Source organism: Sarcophilus harrisii, chromosome 4 (genome assembly GCF_902635505.1).
Source record: "Sarcophilus harrisii chromosome 4, mSarHar1.11, whole genome shotgun sequence".
Lineage (NCBI taxonomy): Eukaryota > Metazoa > Chordata > Mammalia > Dasyuromorphia > Dasyuridae > Sarcophilus > Sarcophilus harrisii.
Genome location: NC_045429.1, coordinates 131,302,307 through 131,325,943, shown reverse-complemented (window position 1 = coordinate 131,325,943; position 23,637 = coordinate 131,302,307). Strand labels below are relative to the sequence as shown.

Here is a 23,637-nt window from a genome sequence, read left to right as displayed (position 1 = left end):
AAACAAAAGGAAAAAAAAGGAATAAACCTTTATATAGCACCTACTACATGCCAGGCATTGTGCTAAATGCTTTGTAAATATTATGTCATTTGATCCTCATAACAACCCTCTGAAATAGGTGTTGCTATTATCTTCATTTTTCAGATGAGGAAACTGAGGTAAACAGAAGTTAAGTGACTTGACAAGCACACAGCTAAAAAGTATCTGAAGCTGTATTTGAATTCAGGTCTTCCTGACTCCAGACCTACTGTGTTGTATGTAGAATAAATATATAGTCTTTTCTCAATTAATTTGCTTTTCCCAGGTTTATGTAACACAAGATTATTGAAATCAGTTTTGAAGGTAAAATATTGGACCTCTAAATAATGGGTTAGATTTTTGACAAAATGGATTGCTTGACAAACAAATGAGAAAATAAAATTTCGATAGCTTCAGCATGAAATTCGGCTATTATAAGGTTAAAAAAAGACATATTTTGATTTTGTGTTTTGCAGAGAGCCTTTTAACTTTGTTATAATATTCTTTTTGCAGTTTAGTAACACAGTACTTTCTAATATTGCTGAGGAAATATATTGAAGAGCTGAGTGACTAGAATTTTCCTACCCCTACCCCTCCTTATTGGAAGGTTCTGAGACCTTTTCTCTGTTTACCTGTGGTTATATTTCCTTCCTTTCTTTTTTTTTTTTAATGATATTTTTCCAAATACATACAAAGATAGTTTTCAACATTCACCTTTGCAATACCTTGTGTTTCAGAATTTTCTCCCTCTCCTTCCTCTTCACTCCTCCCCAAGATAAGTAAGAAAGTCCAGTATTAAACGTGTGCAGTTCTTCTAAACATATTTCCATATTTATCATGCTAAGCAAAAAAAAAAAAAAAAAAAAAAATCAAAAGGGAAAAAGAAAGAGAGGGAAAAAATAAGCAAACAAACAACACCACACACAAAAAAAGATGAAAATAACTCTGTTGTGATCCATATTCAGTCCCCACACGCCTCTCTCTGGATGCAGATGGCTCTCTCCATCACAAGTCTATTGAAATTGGCCTGAATTACCTAATTGCTGAAAAAGAGCCATGTCCAACAGAATTAATCTTGTTGTTGCCGTATACAATGTTCTCTTGGTTATGCTCACTTCACTTAGCATCAGTTCATGTAAGTCTTTCCAGGCTTTTCTGAAATAAGCCTGGTTATAATTTCTTACAGAACAATAATATTCCATAACATTCATATGCCATAACTTATTCAGCCATTCTCCAATTGATGGGCATCCACTCAGTTTCCAGTTTCTTGCCACTATAATAAAAAGAGCTGCTACAAACATTTTTGCACATATGGGTCCTTTTCCCTTTTTTATGACTTTTTTGGGATATAAGCCAGTAGAAACACTGCTGATCAAAAGATATGCACAGTTTGATAGTCCTTGGGGCACAGTTCCAAATTGCTCTCCAGAATGTTGGATCAGTTCACAACTCCACCAATGATGTATTAGTGTCCCAGTCTTTTCACATCCCCTCCAACATTTATCATTATTTCTTCCTGTTGTCTTAGTCAATTTCTAAGAGATGTGTAGTGGTATCTCAGAGTTGTTTTAATTTGCACTTCTCTGACCAACAGTGATTTATAGCATTTTTTCATATGACTAGAAATAATTTAAATTTCTTTATCTGAAAATTGTTCATATCCTTTGACCATTTATCAGTTGGAGAATGGCTTGAATTCTTATAAATGTGAGTCAATTCTGTATATATTTTAGAAATGAGACCTTTATCAGAAGCCTTGGATGTAAATTTTTTCCCAGTTTATTGCTTCCCTTCTAATCTTGTCTGCATTGATTTTTTAAGATACAAAATCTTTTTAACTTAATATAATCAAAATTATCCACTTTGCATTCCCTAATGTACTTTAGTTTTCTTGGGTCACAAATTGCTTTCTTCTTGTGGTTACATTTTCTTTTTGTCTGTTTGTTTGTTTTTGCTGAGGTAATTGGGGTTAAGTGACTTGCCCAGGGTCACACAGGTAGGAAGTGTTAAGTGTCTGAGACCAGATTTGACCTCAGGTCCTCCTGACTTAAAGGATAGTGCTCTATCCACTGCGCCACATATTTTTGGAGAAATGTCACTGTTCATTATGCTTAGTGGAAGAAAGAGACCACTCTGAACTTCAGGTAAATTACCTACAGATATATTTATTAAATTTTACAAGTAATTATAGGAATAGAGATTATGGACAATAATTTTCTCTACTAATCAAATTTCCAAATCACATTTTAAAATAATAATGAGACAAAAGGTGAAGACATTGCATAGTTTGTAAAGAACATCAATTTTGTGGGAGGTTCTGACTGCTCAAAGAATTGATTTTGTTGTCATTTTTGGTCACTCATTTTAGTAGTGTCTGACTCTTCATGACCTCTTTTGGGATTTTCTTGGCAAAGATACTGGAGTGGTTGGTCATTTCCTTTTCTATTTCATTTTACAGATGAAGAAACTGAGGCAAATAGGGTTAAGTGATTTGCTCAGGGTAAGTGTCTAAGGCCAGATTTGAATTCAGGTCCTCCAGACTCCAGGCTGGGTATTCTATCCATTATGTCATTTACTTGCCTTCAGAGGATTTAGCATACTTCCAAATCCTAATCTGGATGGTGATTTCCAGAAAAACCAAGAACATCTCAACTTCCCTCATCCTTAGTTTTAATAGATTCTTTAGGATTGCTGGCTTTTTTTTCTTCCTTAGGCTGTGGGAAAGCCTTGAGTTTACTTTTACTGTGTTGAACAATAATAACAAAGTGAATGATGTGAAATTCTAAAGAACACTTTTGATTCCAAAGAAGAGATGAGAGAAGACACTTCCCTCTACATTTTGGAGAGGTGAGGACTCATGGGTGTGGCACGTGTAATTTAGATTTTTTTTGATGTATTGATTGGTTTTGCTGATTTTCTCTTTTTTCTTTTAAAAACAACCCTCATGAAAAATTGGAGCACAAGGTTTTGCAAGGGTTAATGTTGAAGAATTACCCATGAATATGTTTTGAAAATAAAAAGCTTTAATTAAAAAAAAATTAAAATTCCTCGTAAAGTTAATTTTTGGAGAAAAGATATATAGGAGAATGTGTAGGCAATGTAAAAACAAAAACAATTTAAAAAGAAAAAAATGTGCTTTGGAAGTCTTTGCAGCAAAAAACAAAATTCAGTAATTTTCTTTTGTAAGACATTTATCAAAAGACACCAATCCTTGCTAGCTGCTGTGATAAATATATGAGATAAAAAGACAAAATTGAAGCAATTCCTGTTCTCAAAGCACTTACATTCTGAACATCATGAACACAGGTAATGAAATACACAATATATAAAAGTCACTTTTATGAGCAGAATGAAAATACTACTGACTTAGGTGAAGGGGCTTCAGAATACCTTTCATACCAGAGGCAGCAATTAAGCTAAACCTGGAAGGAGGTTTGGGCCTTCATGAGAGGGAGGGGAGATTCTATAGGAAGAGCATATGCAAAGGCATTAAGGTGGGAAAGGAAATATCTTATATGGGAAATAGCAAATTGACTAGATTGCCTAGAAAATAGAGGTGTGTGGAGAAGGGGAGTGCATTTTGAAATTAATTTGGAAAGACTGGAAACACTTTTAATGAGCTTCGAATGTCAAGGAGGAGGATTTATTTTCTTAGAGACAACAGGAAGCCACTATAACAGCCTGAGTAACATAATCAGATCTGTACTTTAGCACCATCAATTGGCCACCTTGTGGAGGACAAATTGGACAAATTAAAAGCAGGAAGAGTAATTAGTTAGGAGGCTACTGTATAGTCTAGGTAAGAAGGTCTGAATTGTGTTGAGAATATATGAGTAGAAAGAACAGGATGCATACAAGAGATAGTGTAGAAATAAAATTGATATTTGCCATCTCAGTGGATAGGAAGATGATTAAGGGGGTTGATCACATTCAACTTGAGGGCAAGGGAAAAATGAAGACTTAAAGTCATAGGATCATAGGTTTAGAATTAAGGGTCCTTATGGGCCATTAAGTCCAATGCTGTATTTTTGTAGATAAAGACAGACAAGTTAAGTGACTTGTCCAGGATTTCTTAAGTGTCTGAGGTGAGATTTGAATCCATTGCCTCCTAAGTGCAAGTCCAGTGGCCTATCAGGTATATCACATTGCTTTTTTATGAGAGGAGGAGAAAGAAGCTGGAAGAAGGCTGAGGAAAGGCTCTCTTCAAGGATGGGTGACTTGAATCTGGGTGATTTGAATGCTGATATCCACAGAAATTGAGAGGCAAAAAAATCTACAAGGAAAGACAGCAAGTTCTGTGTTGGCAGTGTTAAATTTGAGATGTCTAGGTGACAATTGGTGACATGGGACTTGAAGTCAGAAGATAGATGAAGGCTAGATATATAAATTTGAGAATCTGCTGCTGCTGTATGATAATGGAGCCTATGGAAATGAATGAGATCAAAAGAAAAAAAAGTGAGGATTAAAAAGACAAAAAAGTCAGACTTCGCCTACAAGGAAATAACAACTAGTCAGAAATAAGAGATAGAGGAGGGTTTCCAGGGCAAATCTTTTAAAAATAATCAAAACTATTTCCCATTGTCTAGGATGGAGACTCAGATTAGAGGAGGTGGAATGGTTTAAGGAGAGTATGTATATGTATATATAGTATATATTTGTGTGTATGTTTACAATACCTTCCCTAGAAAATGCAAAAAGAATTTTATAAGTTGATTATTCATATAGGCAGCAATCTTTTCTTACCCTGATCAGAATATACTTTCTAGGTAATCTTAATTTGATATGGAATAGGTTTTGTTTCCAGCGAGGGACACTGAATTTGTGTGTGAATTTTTGATCTATGATCCCACTCTTGAATGTGGCTTATCCTCAAATACCTTTCGCAGTGTGTCTTTCAGAGAGTTCCTAGTCTTCCGTCTCCCGAGTCCACCAACCACCAAGTAGACAATTGGGTTGACAGTACTACTGATAACAGATAATATATTCAAATATGGATATAAAAATCCCAGAGTTTCATAGTTTTCTTCTTCAAAGTTATACATCATCACCAAGACTCTTAAAGGCATAGCAAAGAGAAGGAATAGAATAACTGTGGTGATGATGATGATATAAAGCTTGGCTGGTTGGTGGTGTTTCAGGTTGCAGAAGACCTTGAAAAAGAGGATCAAGTTTGAGAAAACCATGAGAGGGGCAAACACGAGGAAGTTCAAGATAAGCAAATATATTTCCACAACAGTGCAAATTCTAAAAGGCAATCTGGACTTTTCTGACCAAATACAAACAAAACATTCTAAGTTGCTCACAAAAACAGAGAGTATCCACAGCAAGGTACAGACAGTTGCAGATTGGTGCTTCAGACGTTGGAATTTGTACCAAATTGGGTAAAGGACCGACAGACACCTTTCTACACTGATGGCTGTCAGGAGGTAAAAGCCAGTGTTGTAGCCAAACAAAATCAAAATATAAAAAATAGTCAGAAATAACTGCAGCTCAAATGATTGAATATTTAAATAGTAGCAAATTATTTTTCCTGTATCAATAGTAAATGTACAAAGAAGGAAAGTCAAGTCAGCAATTGAGAGGTGAAGGATATAAACAGTGAAAGGGTTCTTGTTGAAATGGAAGATGAGAAACCAGATGACAAATCCATTGCCAGCTGTACCCAACAGGGTGATGAGCAGAGAGACATAAGTTGAGATAATTTCAGCTGATTGTGAATTTGAAAAAGACCCATTCATAGGGCTCAGGGCATCTGGTATGAACTCCATAGTAAGTCTGCTGGTTGAGGACAGTACCATTATCTAGAAACCATCCATTCTCCTCATCATACCTGTCAGCAGAAATAAAAAATAGTATATATGTAGATGATATTTAATACTATTTAATTATTAAATCATCATCTGTCATCTGCATAGTGGGTGACATTACTAATAAATTTAAGACTTTATAAAAATAAGTTAAACCATTTTCCAGCATCTATTATAGAAGAGGATTAGAAGGTAGTGAATGGATTGGACTAGGAGCAGTAAAGACAGCCCCACCAGGACATATGTTTACAATACTTTTTAAGCCTGTTCTTTCCTTAAGAGGTGCAAAAAGAATTTTTGAAAATTGTAAGGACAGGCAATAATCTTTTTTTTCCCTATCTGAGAATCTACAAGTGGTTCTGAGAAGGGCACTGTTTTTGAAGTGCCCAGGTATTTTTCTCTCACTCGGACATGGTTATATTCTCAGAGACCTTTTACAATATATCTTTCAAGGACTTCCTGACTCTCTACTCCCTGAACCAAGCACCAAATAGACAATCAGGTGATAGTATTATTAATACAGGATAATAAATTTTAAAATATAAACAATATTGAAAAAAACTCAGCTTTCATTCTGAAACTCAGGTAATATCAGTAAAATTCTTTCAAAGTCTTGACAGAAATAGGAACCAAAGCATAGACTATAGTTCCCTAACAGATTTTAAGTTCTTTGAGGGCAGGGTCAGTGCCTGATTTCATCCTAACATCTTTCTTAGGGTGTTATAAGAAATTTGCATTTAATCTAATAAATGAATTGGATTTATGTTTCCATTCTGCAGTAGAGAAGAGAGACACTAAATAGAAGCTCTGGCTGGTAAGGATGGAAAGGAAAGGAGATTGAAAGAATCCTGGAACTTTGTTTAAAAAAAAAAAAAAAGATGGCCATGTTAAGAGAAGTGAGAATTTAGGAAGAAATTTAGGAGAATTAGGAGAAGAAAATTAGGAGAAAAGGAGATTAGAATTAGAATTAGGAGATGGGGGGAAGCTTCAAGTAAGCACCCCACTCTTATACCCTCTTTTGTTTTACTGTTGGCTCTTCCACCACCTGTAATCTCCATTCCTCACCTATCCCCATTCCATCTGTCTTGGTTCTTTTTTCTTTCTTTCTTTTTTTAGATTATTTATGTATTTAATTATTTGGGGTCAGGCAATTAGAATGAAGTGACTTGCCCAGGGTCACACAGCTAGGAAGTATTAAGAATCTGAGACCAGAATTCAGGTCCTCCTGACTTCAGGGCTGGTGCTCTGTCTACTGCACCACCTAACTTGCCCCATTCTGTCTGTCTCGGACAAGAGGTTGGGAGCTGAGTGAGATTCCATTCCTACTCTTCAGAGGGAAAGGGATGAGGAATAAATAATCTGATTCTTCTACTGGGATAGCAGAGGGGTGATGGAATGGAGAAGAAAATATATTCCCAGGATCCAAATTCAGAATTTATTTTTCTATTAGAATTTTGTTCATTAGGTTTCAAGTTCAAATATTTTTGTATTGAACAGGCCTTTGTGGCCTGCCCAAGGAAGCCCTGGGGAAGGAAAATATTTTTCCTCTGGGATAATGCTTTTCTAGTTCCACACAACTATCATTACAGGATCGGTGTATTAGAGACCTCAGAGGCCATCCAATTCAATTCAGCCTCTTCATTTGACTAATGAGGAAATTGAGGCCTGGAGAAGTCGTTATTATAATCTAAGTAGAAAAAGCAACCCCTCAATTAGTTTGAAACACTTAAACTAAGGTTGTAAAAGAATGATCTCTGTTTTTAGCGAGACCCTTTGTAAAAGAAAATATACTTCCACTAGCATGTGTGAATTTCAACAGGCTCATTTTTTACTATTTTTGCTTTGTGAAGTCTCCTTTTATTTAGTATATGCTGCTTCTATTTTATTTGGGGCAAGACTTGAGCAGCCTTCTTAAGAAAAGACCTCCTATTTTTAAACTATCTTAACTGAGTTCTATAGGCAAGTAACTTTGTTTCCCTTCATCTAAATGTCTGAATTTGTAAAATTAGAGAATTGAATTAGATGCTATGCATGGACTTTTCTATCCTAATTCCCATGATCCCATGAATCCACATGATTCAAGTGATATCTAAATGAAGTATAGAAAGGAAAAGTAAAATTTGGAACTTTAAAAAAAAAGAATGTTAAAATTTGTTGTTTGGGGTAATTGAGGAAAATAATAAAATGACTAATATAGAAAAGTTTTACATGATTGCACATGCATAACCTATATCAGATTGTTTACTGCTTGGATTGGTGAAAGGAGGGAGAGAGGGATAGAATTTGGAACTCAGAATTTAAAAAAAACAGTGAATGAGAAAGGCATAAAGATCTCTTTTAAAGTGTGTGGGGGGGAAGCTTTGACAAAAAAAGGTGAACAGAGAAACATAATTAATGTTTCATTGTTTTTTTTTTCTTCTATGGCTCTTATGAAGATCTTCTGTCTAGTTTTAAACACTTACAAAAGTTAAGTGGGGAATCTAATTATAACACATTTTCTTATAATTATATACATTTTGACATTGTGTTCAACATGTTTATATTTATCATATTTACTTAATATGATAAATATTAACTCCCCTTCCCCTAATGAATATTTTAAAATGAGAAGGGTTTGTGAGAATTAAATATTCTTAAGAAGGTTGCTCATGACTTTCCCCAAATAAAATAGACTGAGAGCATGTGTTGACTAAGAGGAGACTCATAGAACAACAATATAGTTTGGAAGCTAAAAAATAAGAAATGAAATAAGTATACCAACATGTCAGTTATCTCTAGTTCTAACCATGGAGTCTGAAAAGATCTGGGACAATTTTGATTTGGGGAAAATTTCTTTATTTTCCTAGGTCTCCATTTCCAAGTTTATAAAATTAGGGAATTGAAGTAAACAATACTTAAGGTCCCTTCCAGGTTTATTTTCCATGATTTCATAAATATCATCAGGTAATATCTTAGATCAAGGCACATAGAGGATTTTGAAAGAAACTTAACAACAGAAGAGAAGATGAAAGCACAAATAAATTGGAAAAACTAATGTCTTGAAGGCAGGAAAGGATTTCAGTAAGTGGAGCACAAAGAACTTATAATTTTTCCAGTCTCCTTCTAGGTACCTTAACACATCTCTATCTGTAACAATCCAATGACATGCTAAGGGATGTACATACATGGAGATCTAATAGTAACCCATTTTCTAATACCCTTGTAAGTTTTGACATTGAAATCAGTATGTTGATATTTGTCTGCTATGATTTACTTGGAATACAAATTCCAAATGGATATTTTTAAAATATAAAAGTTTTATGGGAAATAATATTTTCTTGAGAATTGTGAACTCCTTGAGGGCAGAAACTGTCTTTTGTATTTCTTTGTATTCCCAGAATTTAGCAGAGTGCCTGACACCTAATAGGCACTTAATAAATGCTTTATTGACTGACTGGGAAAGTTGCTTATGTACCCCAGTGTGCATGACTAATACTGTGTGCTAAGGAAGAAGAACCTATAAGGACAACAATAGTTAGTGAGGAAAATGAAAAATTAATGAAAATTAAATTAACATGCCAACCCAACAAGGATCTATGAAATCCTAAATGGAACTCTAACTTTTCTAACTTAGTACCTTAGCTTTACAGAATTGGCTGAGACTCAGAGCATTGAAAAAATGAAATTATAGATGGGAAGAGGAAGATAAATTGACACAATACCAATATCTCAGGAAGAGGAAGTTGATATACATAAATAAGCCCAAGATGCCAATGGGTGCATGATTGCCAATGCGCTAAAGAGGCTCCTTTATGGTCAGAACTAGGTCAGAGTGTTCTTCCCATGGAAGAGAAGCAGGAACCTTAGTATGAAAACCTGGACACTAGGCTTTTGTCTAACTCTGTCCTCGATATTGGGTGGATTGAACGCTTCTCCCACAGACCTCTCATCCTCTGCCTCGTTTCCCTTAGCCTCAGTTCCCTTCTTTGAGTAAATTTAGAGGGAGATCTCAGGTCCTCTTCTGCTATGAAATAGGGATGAATTGAATGTGAACTTACAGTCAAGAATCCTGTCCAGTCTTGAGTTTTCCTCCAACCACTTGCTTTTCTCTCTGCAGACAGCTTCTTGGGAGGATGGGGATGCCAGTGTAACTGAGTAATTGTCAGTTTAGACAGGTGTTTTTTTTTTTTTACTGGGAACTGCTCAAAAAGCTCATTCACTCTTCAGACCGTATCATCCCAAAGAGCACTTGATGGAACAAACGAGATCTTTTTGTTCTCTGTGGAAGCAAGATGTTTAAATGGAATGACTCAAGAAGGTTTTTGAAGCCTTTCTAGGCTAATATCAAATCTGGCAACAATCCCGGTGTCTGTGTCCTGTGGGATTTGAAATCTCTTTTCAGCAAAAACTCTATGTGTTGTTCTGGACATTAGAGGACCTTGGATTGGAGGCAGCCCCTCAGATGGTTGAAGCTGGAATCATTTTGCTTCTTGCTCTCCAACAGTCCCTCACCCCTACCCCATGAGGCACAGCTACTCTTTAAAAAAAATGTAGTCAGGACACAGAATGATTGTCTGGAAAAATTATTTCTGAAATTCTTAGATGGCTAAATTTAAGTGAAATTTTTTAAAAAGCCAGTTAAGATATTTTATGATTGGTTGTTCTCCTTTGATCTTGAATAGGACTAAAATGAAGACAGATAGATAGAAGTACAAACAAGGCAGCTGGTTAGTGAAGTAGAGAGAGCACTGGTTCTGGGGCCAGGAAGAACTGAGTTCCAATCCAGCCTCAAATTCTTAACTAGTTGTGTTACCCAAAGCAACTCACTTAACCCTGTTTGCTTCAAGTTTTTTATCTGTAAAAATGAGCTGAAGAGGGGAAGCTAGGTAGCGCAGTGGATAGAGCACCAGCCCTGAAGTCAGGAGGATCTGAGTTCAAATCCAACTTCAGACACTTAATCCTTCCTAGCTGTGTGACCTTGGGCAAGTCACTTAACCCCAGTTGCCTCAGCTGCTCTTCCCCCCCCCCCCCCCCACAAAAAAAAAAAAAAAAGAGCTGGAGAAAGAAATGGTGAATCACTCCAGAATTTGTGCATAGAAAACCCAATTGGGATCATGAAGAGTTGGACACCACTGAAACAATTGACGGCCACAACAGAAAACAGATATCTAGATAGACAAATTGAAGGCAAAAGCTTCTCAGTCTTAAAGTTAGTGCTCTTAACATTTTATATCTTTGAATACTGTGTTTCTTCATACTTGTATTTTATAATTTTAAGTTCTTTTTCTATTTCCTTCAGCCACCAAACTCTCAATATGAAAAAATCACCTCATACTTTTTTTTTGGTAATTAAAAAAATTAGCCCTTAAATACAAAAATGGGAAGAGAAAAAAAAAAAAAACATTGCCATGTAACAGTAGACCATAAGAGAAGATTCAACATAAAATAATAAATTTCCTTTTCAAGAAAAACTCAGAAATGAGTAACATGCTTCATCATAGGTCTGGCGTGCCAGTCCTTTGATCAGCGTTTTTAAGTCTTTCAAAGTTTTTTCTTTCCAAAATTGTCCATATATATATGTAATATATTTTACATAGTAGTAGTAGTGGTCATAGCTAGTATTTATACTTTGAAGTTTATAAAACACTTTACAAATATGATCTTATTTTATCCTCCCAACATTGATTAAGTGCCTTATTATATGCCACACCTGGAGAATGAGATGGTAAACCACTCCAGAATTTTTGCCAGGAAAACTTCAAAGGGTCTCATGAAGAGTCAGAGGTGACTGAAACAAATGAACTAGGACAAATATGCCCAACTCTGTGTTAGGTGTGTGGAGACAGATACAGCGAGTGAAAAGATGCTGACTTTCAGAGACCTTGCATTCCAACAGGGGAGACAACCCTGACCTATGTTAAGTGTTTTCTGAATAAAGAAAGAGGCAATATAGTATGGTGGACAGCAACAACAGCCTTGAAAGCCAAGAATATGCGTGTTAAAGCTCAATCTCTGTCACCTCCTGGCTATAGGACTAGGACTTTATCTCTTAAGGTCCTGGGAACTTTCTAAGATTGTTTCACGAAAAAAAAAAATGCCAGCTTGCATTAGTAGAAGGCATTTTCTGTCTAAGAATTCCTTATATCAAAGAAATCACAGGGCCAGTACCCATCCTCCCTATCCCTATTGCCTATATAGAAAAAAACATAAAGAGAATAAACAAAAAAATGCAAAGTAGTTACAAGATATATTGGGAGGGCAGGTACTAGCAGCTGAGGAATAGGGAGTAGAATCAGAAAAGACTTCATGGAGAAAATGTGATTGAGCTGGGTCTTGAAGAAAGAAAGGGATCCTATGAGGCAAAGGAATACATATCAGAAATAGGAGATGTGTGGTAAAAGGTCCTATGTGAGGGACAAGTTTAAGTTGGATCACAAAATTCAGGGAATTCTTCAGTCCTCTTGAGTCATGTCTGACTCTAATCCTATTTGAGGTTTCCTTGGAAAAGTTAATACAGGGTTTGCCTTTCATTCTCCCACTCATTTTATAGATGAGAAACTGAGGCAAACAGGGTTAAGTGACCTGCCCAAAGTCACATAGCTTGTAAGAGTCTGAGGCTACATTTGAACTCATAACTCCTTTCTGACGACTGCTGATCTGGCAATCTATCCACATGTGGAAAAAGAATACTAGGTAATAAATTTGGAAAGAGTTTTAAAAGCAAAACAGTGGAGTTTGTGTTTTTATGACCATAGATGCAACAGAACTATTGGAGTGACATGGTCATATCTATGCTTAAGGCAAATCACTCTTGTAATTATTTTCTGAGCTGCTTGCTCCTTTAAGGCTGCCCCATTGAATAGCACTGAAATTAGAGTGCTGCCTTCTCTCTCTCAGAGGAACAGAACTTATCCTCAAAAACCCTTTGCAGTGTATCTCTCAAGGTCTTCTTGGATTTTTGCCCCCTAAACCGACCAACCACCAAATAGACAATTGGGTTGATGGTACTATTAATACAAGATAACAGATTCAAATATGTAAATAACAGCGATAGGAATTCATAGTTTTCATCCTGAAAATCAAATAACATCAGCAAGACTCTCAAAGGCATGGCAAAGACGAGAAACAGAATGACTGTAGTGATGATGATGATGTAAAGCTTGGTCGGCTGGCGGTGCTTCAGGTTGCAGATGACCTTGATGAAGAGGGTCAAGCTTGAGAAGACCATGAGAGGGGCAAACACAAGAAAGTTCAAGATAAGCAAAAATACTTTCACAACAGCACAGGGTCTAAAGGGGAATCTGGGAAATGTATCCTGAAAACAGAAAAAGCCTTCTAACCAGGTCACAAAAATGGAGAGTGCCCACAGCAAGGTGCAGACCACTGCAGATTGGTGCTTTGGGCGCTGGCATTGATACCAAATAGGGTAAAGAACTGACAGACATCTCTCCACGCTGATGGCTGTCAGGAGGTAGAGGCCAGTATTGTAGCCAAACAGAATCAGCTCGCAGAAGATGAAGTCAAATAATTGTAGCCTGATTGAGTGATTCTTGGAATAAATCATGTGAACTATAGTATTGGTAGAAGTACAAAGTAGGAAAGTTAAGTCAGCCATTGAGAGGTGGAGGATGTAGACAATAAAAGAGTTCTTCTTGAAGTAGAAGATGAGATACCAGATGACAAGTCCATTGCCAGTTGTTCCCAATATGGAGATAAGCAGAGAAACATAGACTGAAACATCTTCTGTTGAAGGTGATTTCAAGAAGGACCCATTCACCTGGATATGGGCATCTGATGTAGACTCTGGAGAATTGACAATAGTTGGAGGCTTCTCCATTATCTAAAATTCATCAATTCTTTTCCTTAAACCTGCCAGCAGAGATGGAAAATAGTGTGTATAGAGACTATTTAGTTTTTGAAAGAAAAAAAAACAAAACAGATTCATGGGATTTAGAGTTTGAAGGGACCTTAGTGATTATTTATATAGTATAGTAATTAATGTTAGTCCTCTAGTCAGAAAAAGCTGGATTGAATTTCTTTTTAAATAATATTTTTCTAATTACATGGGAAGACAGTTTTTTAAAATAGCATTTTATTTTTCCAAATACATGCAAAGATAGTTTTCAACATTCACCTCTACAAAACCTTGTGTTCCAAATTTTTCTTCCTCCTTCTCCCTTCCCTTCTCCTCAAGACAGCAAGCAATTTGATATAGGTTAAACATGTACAATTCTTCTAAACATATGTGGAAAGACAATTTTAAACATTCGTTTAAAATTTTTTTGAGTTCAAATTTTTCCTTTCATTTTTTCCCTCTCCCTTGCTCAAAGACAGTAAGCAAATTGATGTAGGTTACATATGTGCATTGATGTAAAATATTTCTTTTCATTACAGCACATGTCAATTGATCTTTTGTTCTGTTTTAGCAAGGCAGCTGTATTCCCAAAGCATCTCATCTTTCCCTCTTCACCACCACCAGGATTTCTCTCCTCCTTGAAAAAGAGAAACGCCTCAGGGGAAAATGAACAGGAGAAAAGAGCCTTTTGAGTATCACACCCTTAATACCCAGCCAATAATTTCTTTACAGTACACTGTCACTGGATACCTAATTGCTGATGATTTTTTCTCTCTACGAAAATGTTATTCTCCTTTGCATTTTTAATTCTGTGACTTCACATCTCACTGTTATGACATGTCACTTGATATGACAATAAAGCTACATCTAGATATGATTGCAAACATATTACTAAAGCTTCTTTGAAGGGTGCTAGACTAGGAGAGAAACTTGTCCTGTTTCAATCACTGAGTTACTGTTATTTACCTTTCTGTGTTTCTTTAGCAAGAAAATGAGGGAGTTAAACTAGAAGATCTCTGTTTCTTTTCAACTGTACAACTCAAAGTTGGACAGTTTTCACATGACAAAAAAACAAACCCTTTTTTTCCTCCAACGTTGAATGTGATTTAGAAGAAAGGCAGAGCCCTGAGGATCTGGGACATTTGGAGGCATTCCTTCACTTGCAGATGGTCTCAGACCTCAACTAGACATGCCTTTCTTCAATGATTTCCACTTTTAGGTGCCAATAATTATTTCTGTGTTTTTTTTTAGGACAAAACTCCTCTATGGAGCTCTAGGGAAAAGGGGTTTTAGATTAGGCTTGTGGAAAACTTTATTTCAAAGTAGAAACTTAAAGTGAGAGAGGAGATGAAAAGGAATGAGTTAGATAAAAATGGAATGTTCTAATCTGGTGTCTTCAGGATGTTCTTCCTACCTGGGATGCTACTACCTATGAGGATTTGAGACTGTTACAAAAAGCAATAAGAGTTTGGGAGAACATAGAGGGGCCCTTCACTCTTCCCTTTGTCTTCTTTCTTCCACCAGCTGCCTGATTCTCAGCAGCTGGAACCTTTCCTGTCAGAAGGAAGCAGCTGATGTAGCAAATCATCCAGAAGTATGATTGGTATGACCCCAGGGGCATCTTTGTTTTAAAAAGACCCAAACTCACTTTGAGCCTTTCCTCATTCTTGCTCCTCCTCCTCTCACCCAGTCAGTTACTGAAGCCTATTGAATCTCTCCCATCTGTTCCTTTATTTCCACCCTTTCACCTTCCTAGTTCAGGCCCCATCCCCGATCTCCTGGCCTATAACCCGTCCTTTCCACGGTTCTTGCTTCCTTCTTCCTAACAGGCTTCCCCCGCACGTAGGATTCACTTTTTTTTTTTTTTTTTAAACCAGTGAGGAAAACTTAGTGAGATGCTTGAGGATGCACAGTAACTGGGAGAGTTGGGAAATGTTTTTCCCAGGTTTTTCTCATTGTAAATCCAGCCTCTGTTGCTTCTTAGATCATTTTTGCTCCAAAACTTCCAGCGTCTCCCTTTAGTTTATAGGATCATTTACTAATTAGAGATTGAGGCAGCTGGTAGTGCACTGGAGGGAGCTCTGAGATCAGATGCAGCTGTGCAAGTCACTTAACCCTGTTTGCTTCCAGAAATGGGGATCCTAATAGCACCTACATCACTGGATTGTTGTGAGGACCAAATGGGATAACATTTATAAAAATCACTCAGCACAGTGCCTGGCACAGGGCAGGAGCTGTACAAATGCTGGTTTCCTGCTGAATCCGATTTAGAATTACAAGAGACCTTAGTGGCTCACTAAACTAGGAATCCTCACTAGGACATACCTAAATCTGACCATGAATGAAAACGATTGAGGAAGGGGAACTCTGTTTCACTTTTGGATGGCTCTGCTTGTTGAGTTTTTTTCTGACATCATGCCTAAATTTACCTTTGCATAATCTCTAGTCAGCTTTGAGGGGGGTTCTGTTCTGACATCGAACAGAATAATTCCAATCTTTCTTTCACGTGACAATACTTCAGATACTTGAAATGCATCTAAGGGTTCTCTTCTTTAAGAGAAACATGCCCCATTTCTTCAGCTGGTCTTTATGTCATATGGAATCAGTATCTTTCATTGTTCTGACTGAGTTCTTCTGAACATGCTTCAGATTATTTATGTCCTTTTAAAACCATGTAAAGCAAGGGTAGCAATCATGATGTCAGACAAAACAAAAGCAAAAAGAGACCTAATCAAAAGAGATAAGCAGGGAAACTACATTTTGCTTAAAGATATCATAGACAATAAAGTAATATCAAACATTTTATAACAAATTTATCTGATAAAGACTATTTCTCAAATTTTAGACTGTCAAATTTATAAAAATGAGAGTCATCCTCTAGTTGATAAACAATTAAAGGGTAGGAACAGGAAATTTTCAGAAGAAATCAAAGCTATTGATAATCATATAAAAATGCTTTAAATCATGATTGATTAGAGAAATGGAAATTAAAATAACTCTGAGGTACTATTTCACACCTATAAGAAATGACAAATGCTAGAAAGTATGATAGAAAAAAATTGGTATTCAAAAGAACTGTTGGTAGAGTTGTGAGCTGATCTAACCATTCTGGAAAACAATTATAGCAAAGGGCTATAAAACTATGCATACCATTTTACCCAGCAATACCACTACTAGATCTGTATTCCAAAGAGATCAAAGAAAAAGGGAAAAGAGCTACATGTGGTAATAAAACTTTTTGTGGTAACAAGGAATTGGAAATCAAGGAGATGGTCATCAACTGGGGAATGGCTGAACAAGTTGTGGCCTATGATTATGATGAGTACTCTCATATAATCACTAGGGGATGTGGTTTTTGAAAAATATAGACAAAACCTATATGAACTAATACAAAGTGAAATAAGGTGAACTGGATCATTGTACATAGTTACAGCAACATTGTGGTGATGATCAACTGTGAAAAACTTGGCTACTTTCATCAATAAAGTAATCCAAGAGAATTCCAAAGGACTCATGGGGAAAAAGTGCTGTTCTCCTCCAGAGAGAAAACTGATGAACCGTGATTGCAAATTGAAGTATAATTTTCTTATTTTCTTTTTTTTTTAATATAGCTAATACAGAAATAAGTTTTGCATGATTTCACAAGTATAATTGATATCATATTGTTTGCCTTTGCAGTGAGAGGAATGGAGGGAGAGAATTTGGAACTCAAAATGTAAAAAAGGATGTTAACATAAATAATAAACTTATAAAACTGTGGCCTATAGAACCGGAAACAAAACTTAGTACAGATGGGGTCTGAGCAAGGTTTCTCACGTAGGTTGGCCTTATACCATCTGGCTCCAGATGACTTTATCTTAGAGCAATTCTTTTCTGAAACTGTTTTAGAAAAACTGGATTACTCACTGATTTTGGATCTCCTCCTGTACTTTCTCCCTCTAAACAATGATGTAAGCTGTTCCCCATGCCTGAATCAAAGTCCTGTCAGACCTCTGGTTGTTGAAAACCTTCAGTCTTCAAGGCTTCTCTTGGATGCTATCTCTTTCCTAAAGCCTTCTCTCAACTCCCAGGATTTTCTTTGATTTTTTAAAATACCACTTTGTCTAGCTACTTCCCTTGATCCTATCACTTTCTACCTGTCTTATCACCTCCAATTAGGCTGTAATTTCTTTTAGGGAAAAGATATCTTTTAATTTCTACTAAGTATATAAGTAGAAACGTAGTTCACTTACTGTATTTGCTAGCTTTGAACATCGTCTAATAATTGGGTTCTTAACTCAAAGATAGCATGTTTGTAAAAAATTTAATAATTCTGATTTATAGAGCATCTTACAATTTGCACATATTATCTCATTTGATTCTTACAAACTGCCTCACATGGGGTGCTAATATGATTCTGATTTTACAAATAAGAAACTGAGGATCAGAAAAATTGTGTCTTGCCCAACACCATATTCCTAGTAAACATCTGAAGTAGTTTTTGAACCTGGCCTTCCTGAATCCAAAAGTAGCATCCTATTCACTTTTTTACAATGACTCCATTTCCACATCTGAAAAGTGGAAATAATAATATTCTCATCTGTTTCAGTATTCTTATGTGACTTAAATGAAGTAATATGTAAAATATTGCAGAGTAGGCAATCATTCAGCTGATGTGGAATACTTTTCAAAGCAATTTTCAAAAAATTATTTATTTTAAAAATTAAAAAAATTTTTTGAGTTCCACATGCTCTCCCTTCCTCTAATCTCTCCCCCACAAGGCAAGTAATAAAATATTAATTGTACATAGAAAATCATGCAAAACCTATTTTCACATTATCCATCAATATTATTAAGAAATTGTTAATACTTTTAAAATCAAGACATTAGTAAATGAAATTATTTACATTTTCACGTGTGTCTGTGAATACATATAGATATGGACACATTTTGCATGTTATACATATATATTTGAACTTCATATGATACCAGGAAGCTCAAAACACATTGAGCTCTGTTGTTAAAAAAAACTTTAAGAAAGTCATTTCTCAGTTTTTAAATATGTAAGGAGTTTAGACCATCTTCAAGATCTCTTTCACTTTCAAATTCCCATGATCCTATAAATATTTTAAGGTCATAATACCTTAGGGTAATGCAGAAAAAGGATTTGGAAAATAAAACACTTTGATAATAGAAGTAAACACCAAAGAATTATTAATGAATTTTTAATCATGCTTTATATGCTATGGATCTTGCAGATCTTCCATTGGTAGGTATAAATACTCATTGTCATTGATCAATCAATCAGTCAGGTCACTTAGTATCTACTACTATCAATTCAATAAGAGTCTAATAATCACAAGTTTTCTTTTTTTTTAAACAAATTTTCTTATGATCTTAAAAAATTGTAATTGACATTACAATCAATACACTAATATTTACCTGATAGTTATTTGGAATAAACCTCCTCCATACCCCAAATGTATAATTCTAAAATATTAAGTTTTTATGAGAAATAATATTTTCTCAAGAATGTTGCTCAAGTACCCCAAAGTAAACAGATCTAGAGTGTGAATTGAATAAAGAAAGTAGCAAAAAAAGCAACAGTTCTGTTTGGAATTAAAGGTGAGAAATTAAATTAATACTCAAAGCACATCAAGTATTTATAGTTTCATTGTTGGAGCTCCAAAACAGATCCTAAAACTTCTCTAAACTACTAAATTAATTTTAAAGAGTTATCTGAGTCTCAGAGTTGAAAAGATGAAATTACAAGAGCAAAAAGGGAAATACTGGGTACTGGAAGAATGGTTAATAAGCACAAACAAGCCTAAGGCTATCTAGTTATTTGATTGAACCCAATACACAAGAGGCTTGTTCCCCTACTGAGAACAGAACTCACAATCTTTTATGGACGTGCACTGGGAGCCAAATAATTAGGCTCTTATCTCAATTTTGCTCTGGCCCCTTTGAATGGAATCACTCACTTCCCTGAGCCCCGGTTTTCTCTTTTGTAAACTGAGGGTTTGACCTCTGCTCTGAAATAGTGATGAATAGAGAATTAACTTACTATAAAGAATCCCAGTCAAACTTCAGTTCCTAGGAGTGTCGACCAGGCAGGTTGTTTTCTGCTCCATAGACAGATTCTTGGGTAGGTAGCCAGCATTACTCAGTAATGACCATTTCAGGACATTGGTTTGGGATCTGAATGACGGGATTATTTCTTGCTGGTAAATAGAGATCACCATTGATCTGCAATCACCCCCAGATTGCACCAGATGAAATTTGAGGGGAAAGGAAGAAGTTGGACTGGAGGGAACAAGAAAGGTTCTTGAAGACTTTCAGGCTTATATATCATTCTGGCAACATTCTGCTCTCAGAAGCTTATCTTAGCCTGTATCTATGCCCAGTGAGATTTGAAATCTCTTTTGCAGATGAAAGTGTAGCTACACTTTTGTGGACACTGGAGGGCCTTGGCTTGGACATGGAGCAGCTCCAGGAATGGAAGCCACTTTTTGCAGCAGAGCCCGAGAGAACAAGCATTTAATAAATGCCTACTTGGTGCCAGAGTACTGAGTACTAATTTAGTCTCAAATCTAAAGGATCTGCATGGAAGAGAACTTAGAGATCATAGAGGCTAACTAACTTCCATTTTTTAAATGAAGAGTTTGGGGCTCATTTTGGGGCTTTTTCCTGGTTATGTTGCTTGTTAGCGACAGAAGAAGTAATTTTTTTTGAGGCATTTGGGTCTGTGACTTGCCCAGGGCCACCCGGCTAGTAAGTGTCTGGCCAGTTTTGAATCTGGTCCTCCTGGTTCCAGGGCCAGTGCTCTATCGGGTGCATCACCTAGTTGCCCCTCAGAGGTGGTCATCTTAAACCCACAAGTCCTGATGCCTAAAATAGCAAGTATTCACATTTGCATAGTAATTCAAAGCTGGCAGAGTATAGTTATTGTATGTCTTATTATCCCCAAGGATACTGAGGTTCAGAAAAGTTACTTGACTGGTCAAGGTCACATGGGTAGTAAGGGTCAGAAGGGAAGAACTAAGTTCAGATCCATCTTAGACACTAGCATTGTGATCTTGGACAAGTTAATCTCTTTTTGTCTTACTTTCCTCAATGGAAAAATAGGAATAATGATAGCATCTAACTTTCTGAGCTGTGAGACTCAAACAAGATGTTTGTAAAGTGCTTAAATGCCTGGCCCACAGTAGACATGATAAAAATGCTAGTGATGATGATGATGGATTTGAATCCAGGCCTTTTTGACACCATAACTAGTGAACTTTACATTTTTGACTCTATTATAACTTACCTCAATCTATCTTTACAGTGGGGTTGCTCTGGGCAATTCAAGTACGGTGTGACACGTTCTCTCCTATCCTGTCTCTGAGCCTATTTAGCCTTGACTAACATCAAGGTCTTTTCCAATGATTCTCATTTTCTCATTATTATGTGGCCAGTGTATTTAAGCTTCAGCTTTGGCATTTCTCCTTCTAAAGGATATTTTGAATTAATTTCTTTATGTATTGACTAATTTGATATCCTTGCTATCTGAGAAGCTCTCAAAATTCTCCAACACCACAATTTGAAAGCATTGATTCTGCAATGTTCAGCTTTCCTTATCATCCAAGTCTACGATAATCTAAATAATCTAAATCAATCTGCATTTGGATATTTATAACATAATTTGTGGGTTATACAAAATTATAAATCTAGAGACCTCAAGCAGTAGCAGGTTGTTGTAATTACCTTTCAGCTCATCATCACTGGTGGTGTTGGGGACCTTATACAGCCTGCAGGGTCAGATGTTCCCCATCCCTATCTATAATATATGTATGTATATTTGTGTGTACAGCTAGGTGGCACAGTGGATAGAATGGCAGGCCTAGAGTCAGGTTCACATCCAGCCTCAGATGCTCACTAGCTGGGTGGCCCTGGGCAAATCACTTAACTCTATTTACCTCAATTTTCTCATCTGTGAAATGAGCTGGAGAAGGAAATGGCAAACTACTGCGTTATCTTTGCCAAGAAAACTCCCCCCAAAAGGGGTCACAAAGAGTTGTTCATGACTAAAATGACTGCACAGCAATATATGTGTGCATATAGTTATATACATGTATATATCTGTATGTATACACTACACACATGTATTTTTATGTATATAGAAACATTGTGTGTGTGTGTATATATATATATATATATATTTTTATGTACACACACACAACTGTTTGCAAACCCTTAACTTGCTATATGGTTGGGCTATTCTCCTTTCCAAATCCCTTCTTTTACATAATGATGCTGAATTTCATAAATATCAAATTACTTAGCTGAGGTCACCCAGGCAGCAGAGCTAGCTGTCTCTTCATTACACCTTGACATTTCAACTTATTTTTCTTTCTTTCTTTCTTTTTTTTTATTAAAGCTTTTTGTTTTCAAACCACATGAATTAATAATTTTTCAACATTGACCCTTGCATAGCCTTGTGTTCCAAATTTTCCCCTCCTTCCTCCCACCCCCTTCCCTAAATGGCAAGTAATCCAATATATGTTAGATATGTTAAAATATATGTTAAATCCAATATGTGTAAACATATTTATACAATTTTCTTGCTACGCAAGAGAAATCAGATCAAAAAGGAAAGAAAATGAATAAGCAAACAAAATGCAAGCGAAAAGCAACAAAAAGAATGAGAATATTATGCTGTGGTCCACACTCAGTTCCCACAGTCCTCTCTCTGGGTAAACATGGCTCTCTCCATCACAAGATCATTGGAACCGGCCTGAATCATCTCAATGTTGAAGAGAGCCATGTCCATCAGAATTGATTGTTGTATAATCTTGCTGTTGCTGTGTACAGTGATCTCCTGGCTCTGTTCCTTTCATTTAGCATCAGTTCATGTAAGTCTCTTCAAGCCTCTCTAAAATCATCCTGCTGATTTCAATTGATTTTTAAAGAGTTTTGTAAAAGAGCTATGCGCAGAAAGATATGCAAACCTTCCAGTTCTTATTTCATTTTTTCCTTTTACTCCAATATTAGTTCTTAGGATTTCTTTTCTTTTCCTAAAGAGGAGATGTGCCCCAGTGAGAATCGCATCTTGAGAGGAGAAAAGCCTTTTTAACGTTGGTTCACTCTAGGTCTTAATTCCTAGCCAGTATAGTTATCACTATTTCAGAGTACCCCATCTTTGCCTTCAAAACTGGTTTGTGTTTCCTTACTCCAGGAAATGATTATACTCCTTTTCCAATTAAAATTCTCCCTCTGCACCTAGTTGTATGACAGACATGGTTGTCAGTCTAAGTTCCCTTGAATTTTTCCATCAGATAAAAAAAATGCAGCTTGATAAGAACGCCCATTTGGGAGATGGGGACCATTCCATGACTCTGGCAGTCACCACTTCTCTGGGCTTATTTTCCCTCCACTTCAAGGATTTGAACCAGATGCCCTTTTAGGTCTTCTCCAACTCTGACATTCCATGACCATATTGGGCAGTTTTCATGTAACAAAAAATGTTCTCTACCATCTAGTGTGGGATAGGAGAAATGCAGGACCTTTGCCTCCCTGGGACATTGCCCTCTTTTACGGATGAGAACTCAACTCTTCTATTTTTATGTACTCATTAACTTTTTCTAAAGTACAAAATTCCTGTGTGTAGCCCTGGGGAAAACTGGACGTTAGGTCATATATGTGGAAAACTTTATTTCAAATGGAAACTTGATGAAGAAGGTAGGGAAGAGGAAGGAGTTAGATAAAAATAACATCTAAGCTGATGTTCTCAAGATTTCTCTACTACTTGGGACACTCTCACGAAAGCACCCAAGAGAAGAGGTTCAGAGCATTACTCCAAAGTTTGGGATTGCCCTATGGACCAAGTCTCAGCAGAACATGAAGATACAGTTTGTCTTGGGGAACCACCTTCCAAAGCCTTTCTCTTTTTGAGCTTTTCTCACACTCAAAAATGGTGGATTGTCTTTGAAGTAGGTACTGTTATTCATCCTA

General features: G+C 36.3%; 2 protein-coding genes across 2 annotated transcripts; both read right to left on the bottom strand.

The window, feature by feature from the left end:
• Window positions 1–3,168: 3,168 nt before the first annotated feature.
• LOC100926407 (mas-related G-protein coupled receptor member H-like) lies at window positions 3,169–20,036 on the bottom strand. Its single transcript, XM_003769589.4, has 3 exons — window positions 19,709–20,036; window positions 9,866–10,086; window positions 3,169–5,851 (listed from the first exon to the last, which is right to left on the bottom strand). Exon 3 carries the CDS (start codon window positions 5,817–5,819, stop codon window positions 4,860–4,862), a length of 960 nt encoding a protein of 319 aa, XP_003769637.3. The 5' UTR covers window positions 5,820–5,851; window positions 9,866–10,086; window positions 19,709–20,036; the 3' UTR covers window positions 3,169–4,859.
• Window positions 12,146–13,784, bottom strand: LOC100926668 (mas-related G-protein coupled receptor member H-like). The gene has a single exon (XM_031937533.1). The coding sequence runs from the start codon at window positions 13,642–13,644 to the stop codon at window positions 12,679–12,681; it is 966 nt and encodes a 321-aa protein (XP_031793393.1). The 5' UTR covers window positions 13,645–13,784; the 3' UTR covers window positions 12,146–12,678.
• Window positions 20,037–23,637: the final 3,601 nt, after the last annotated feature.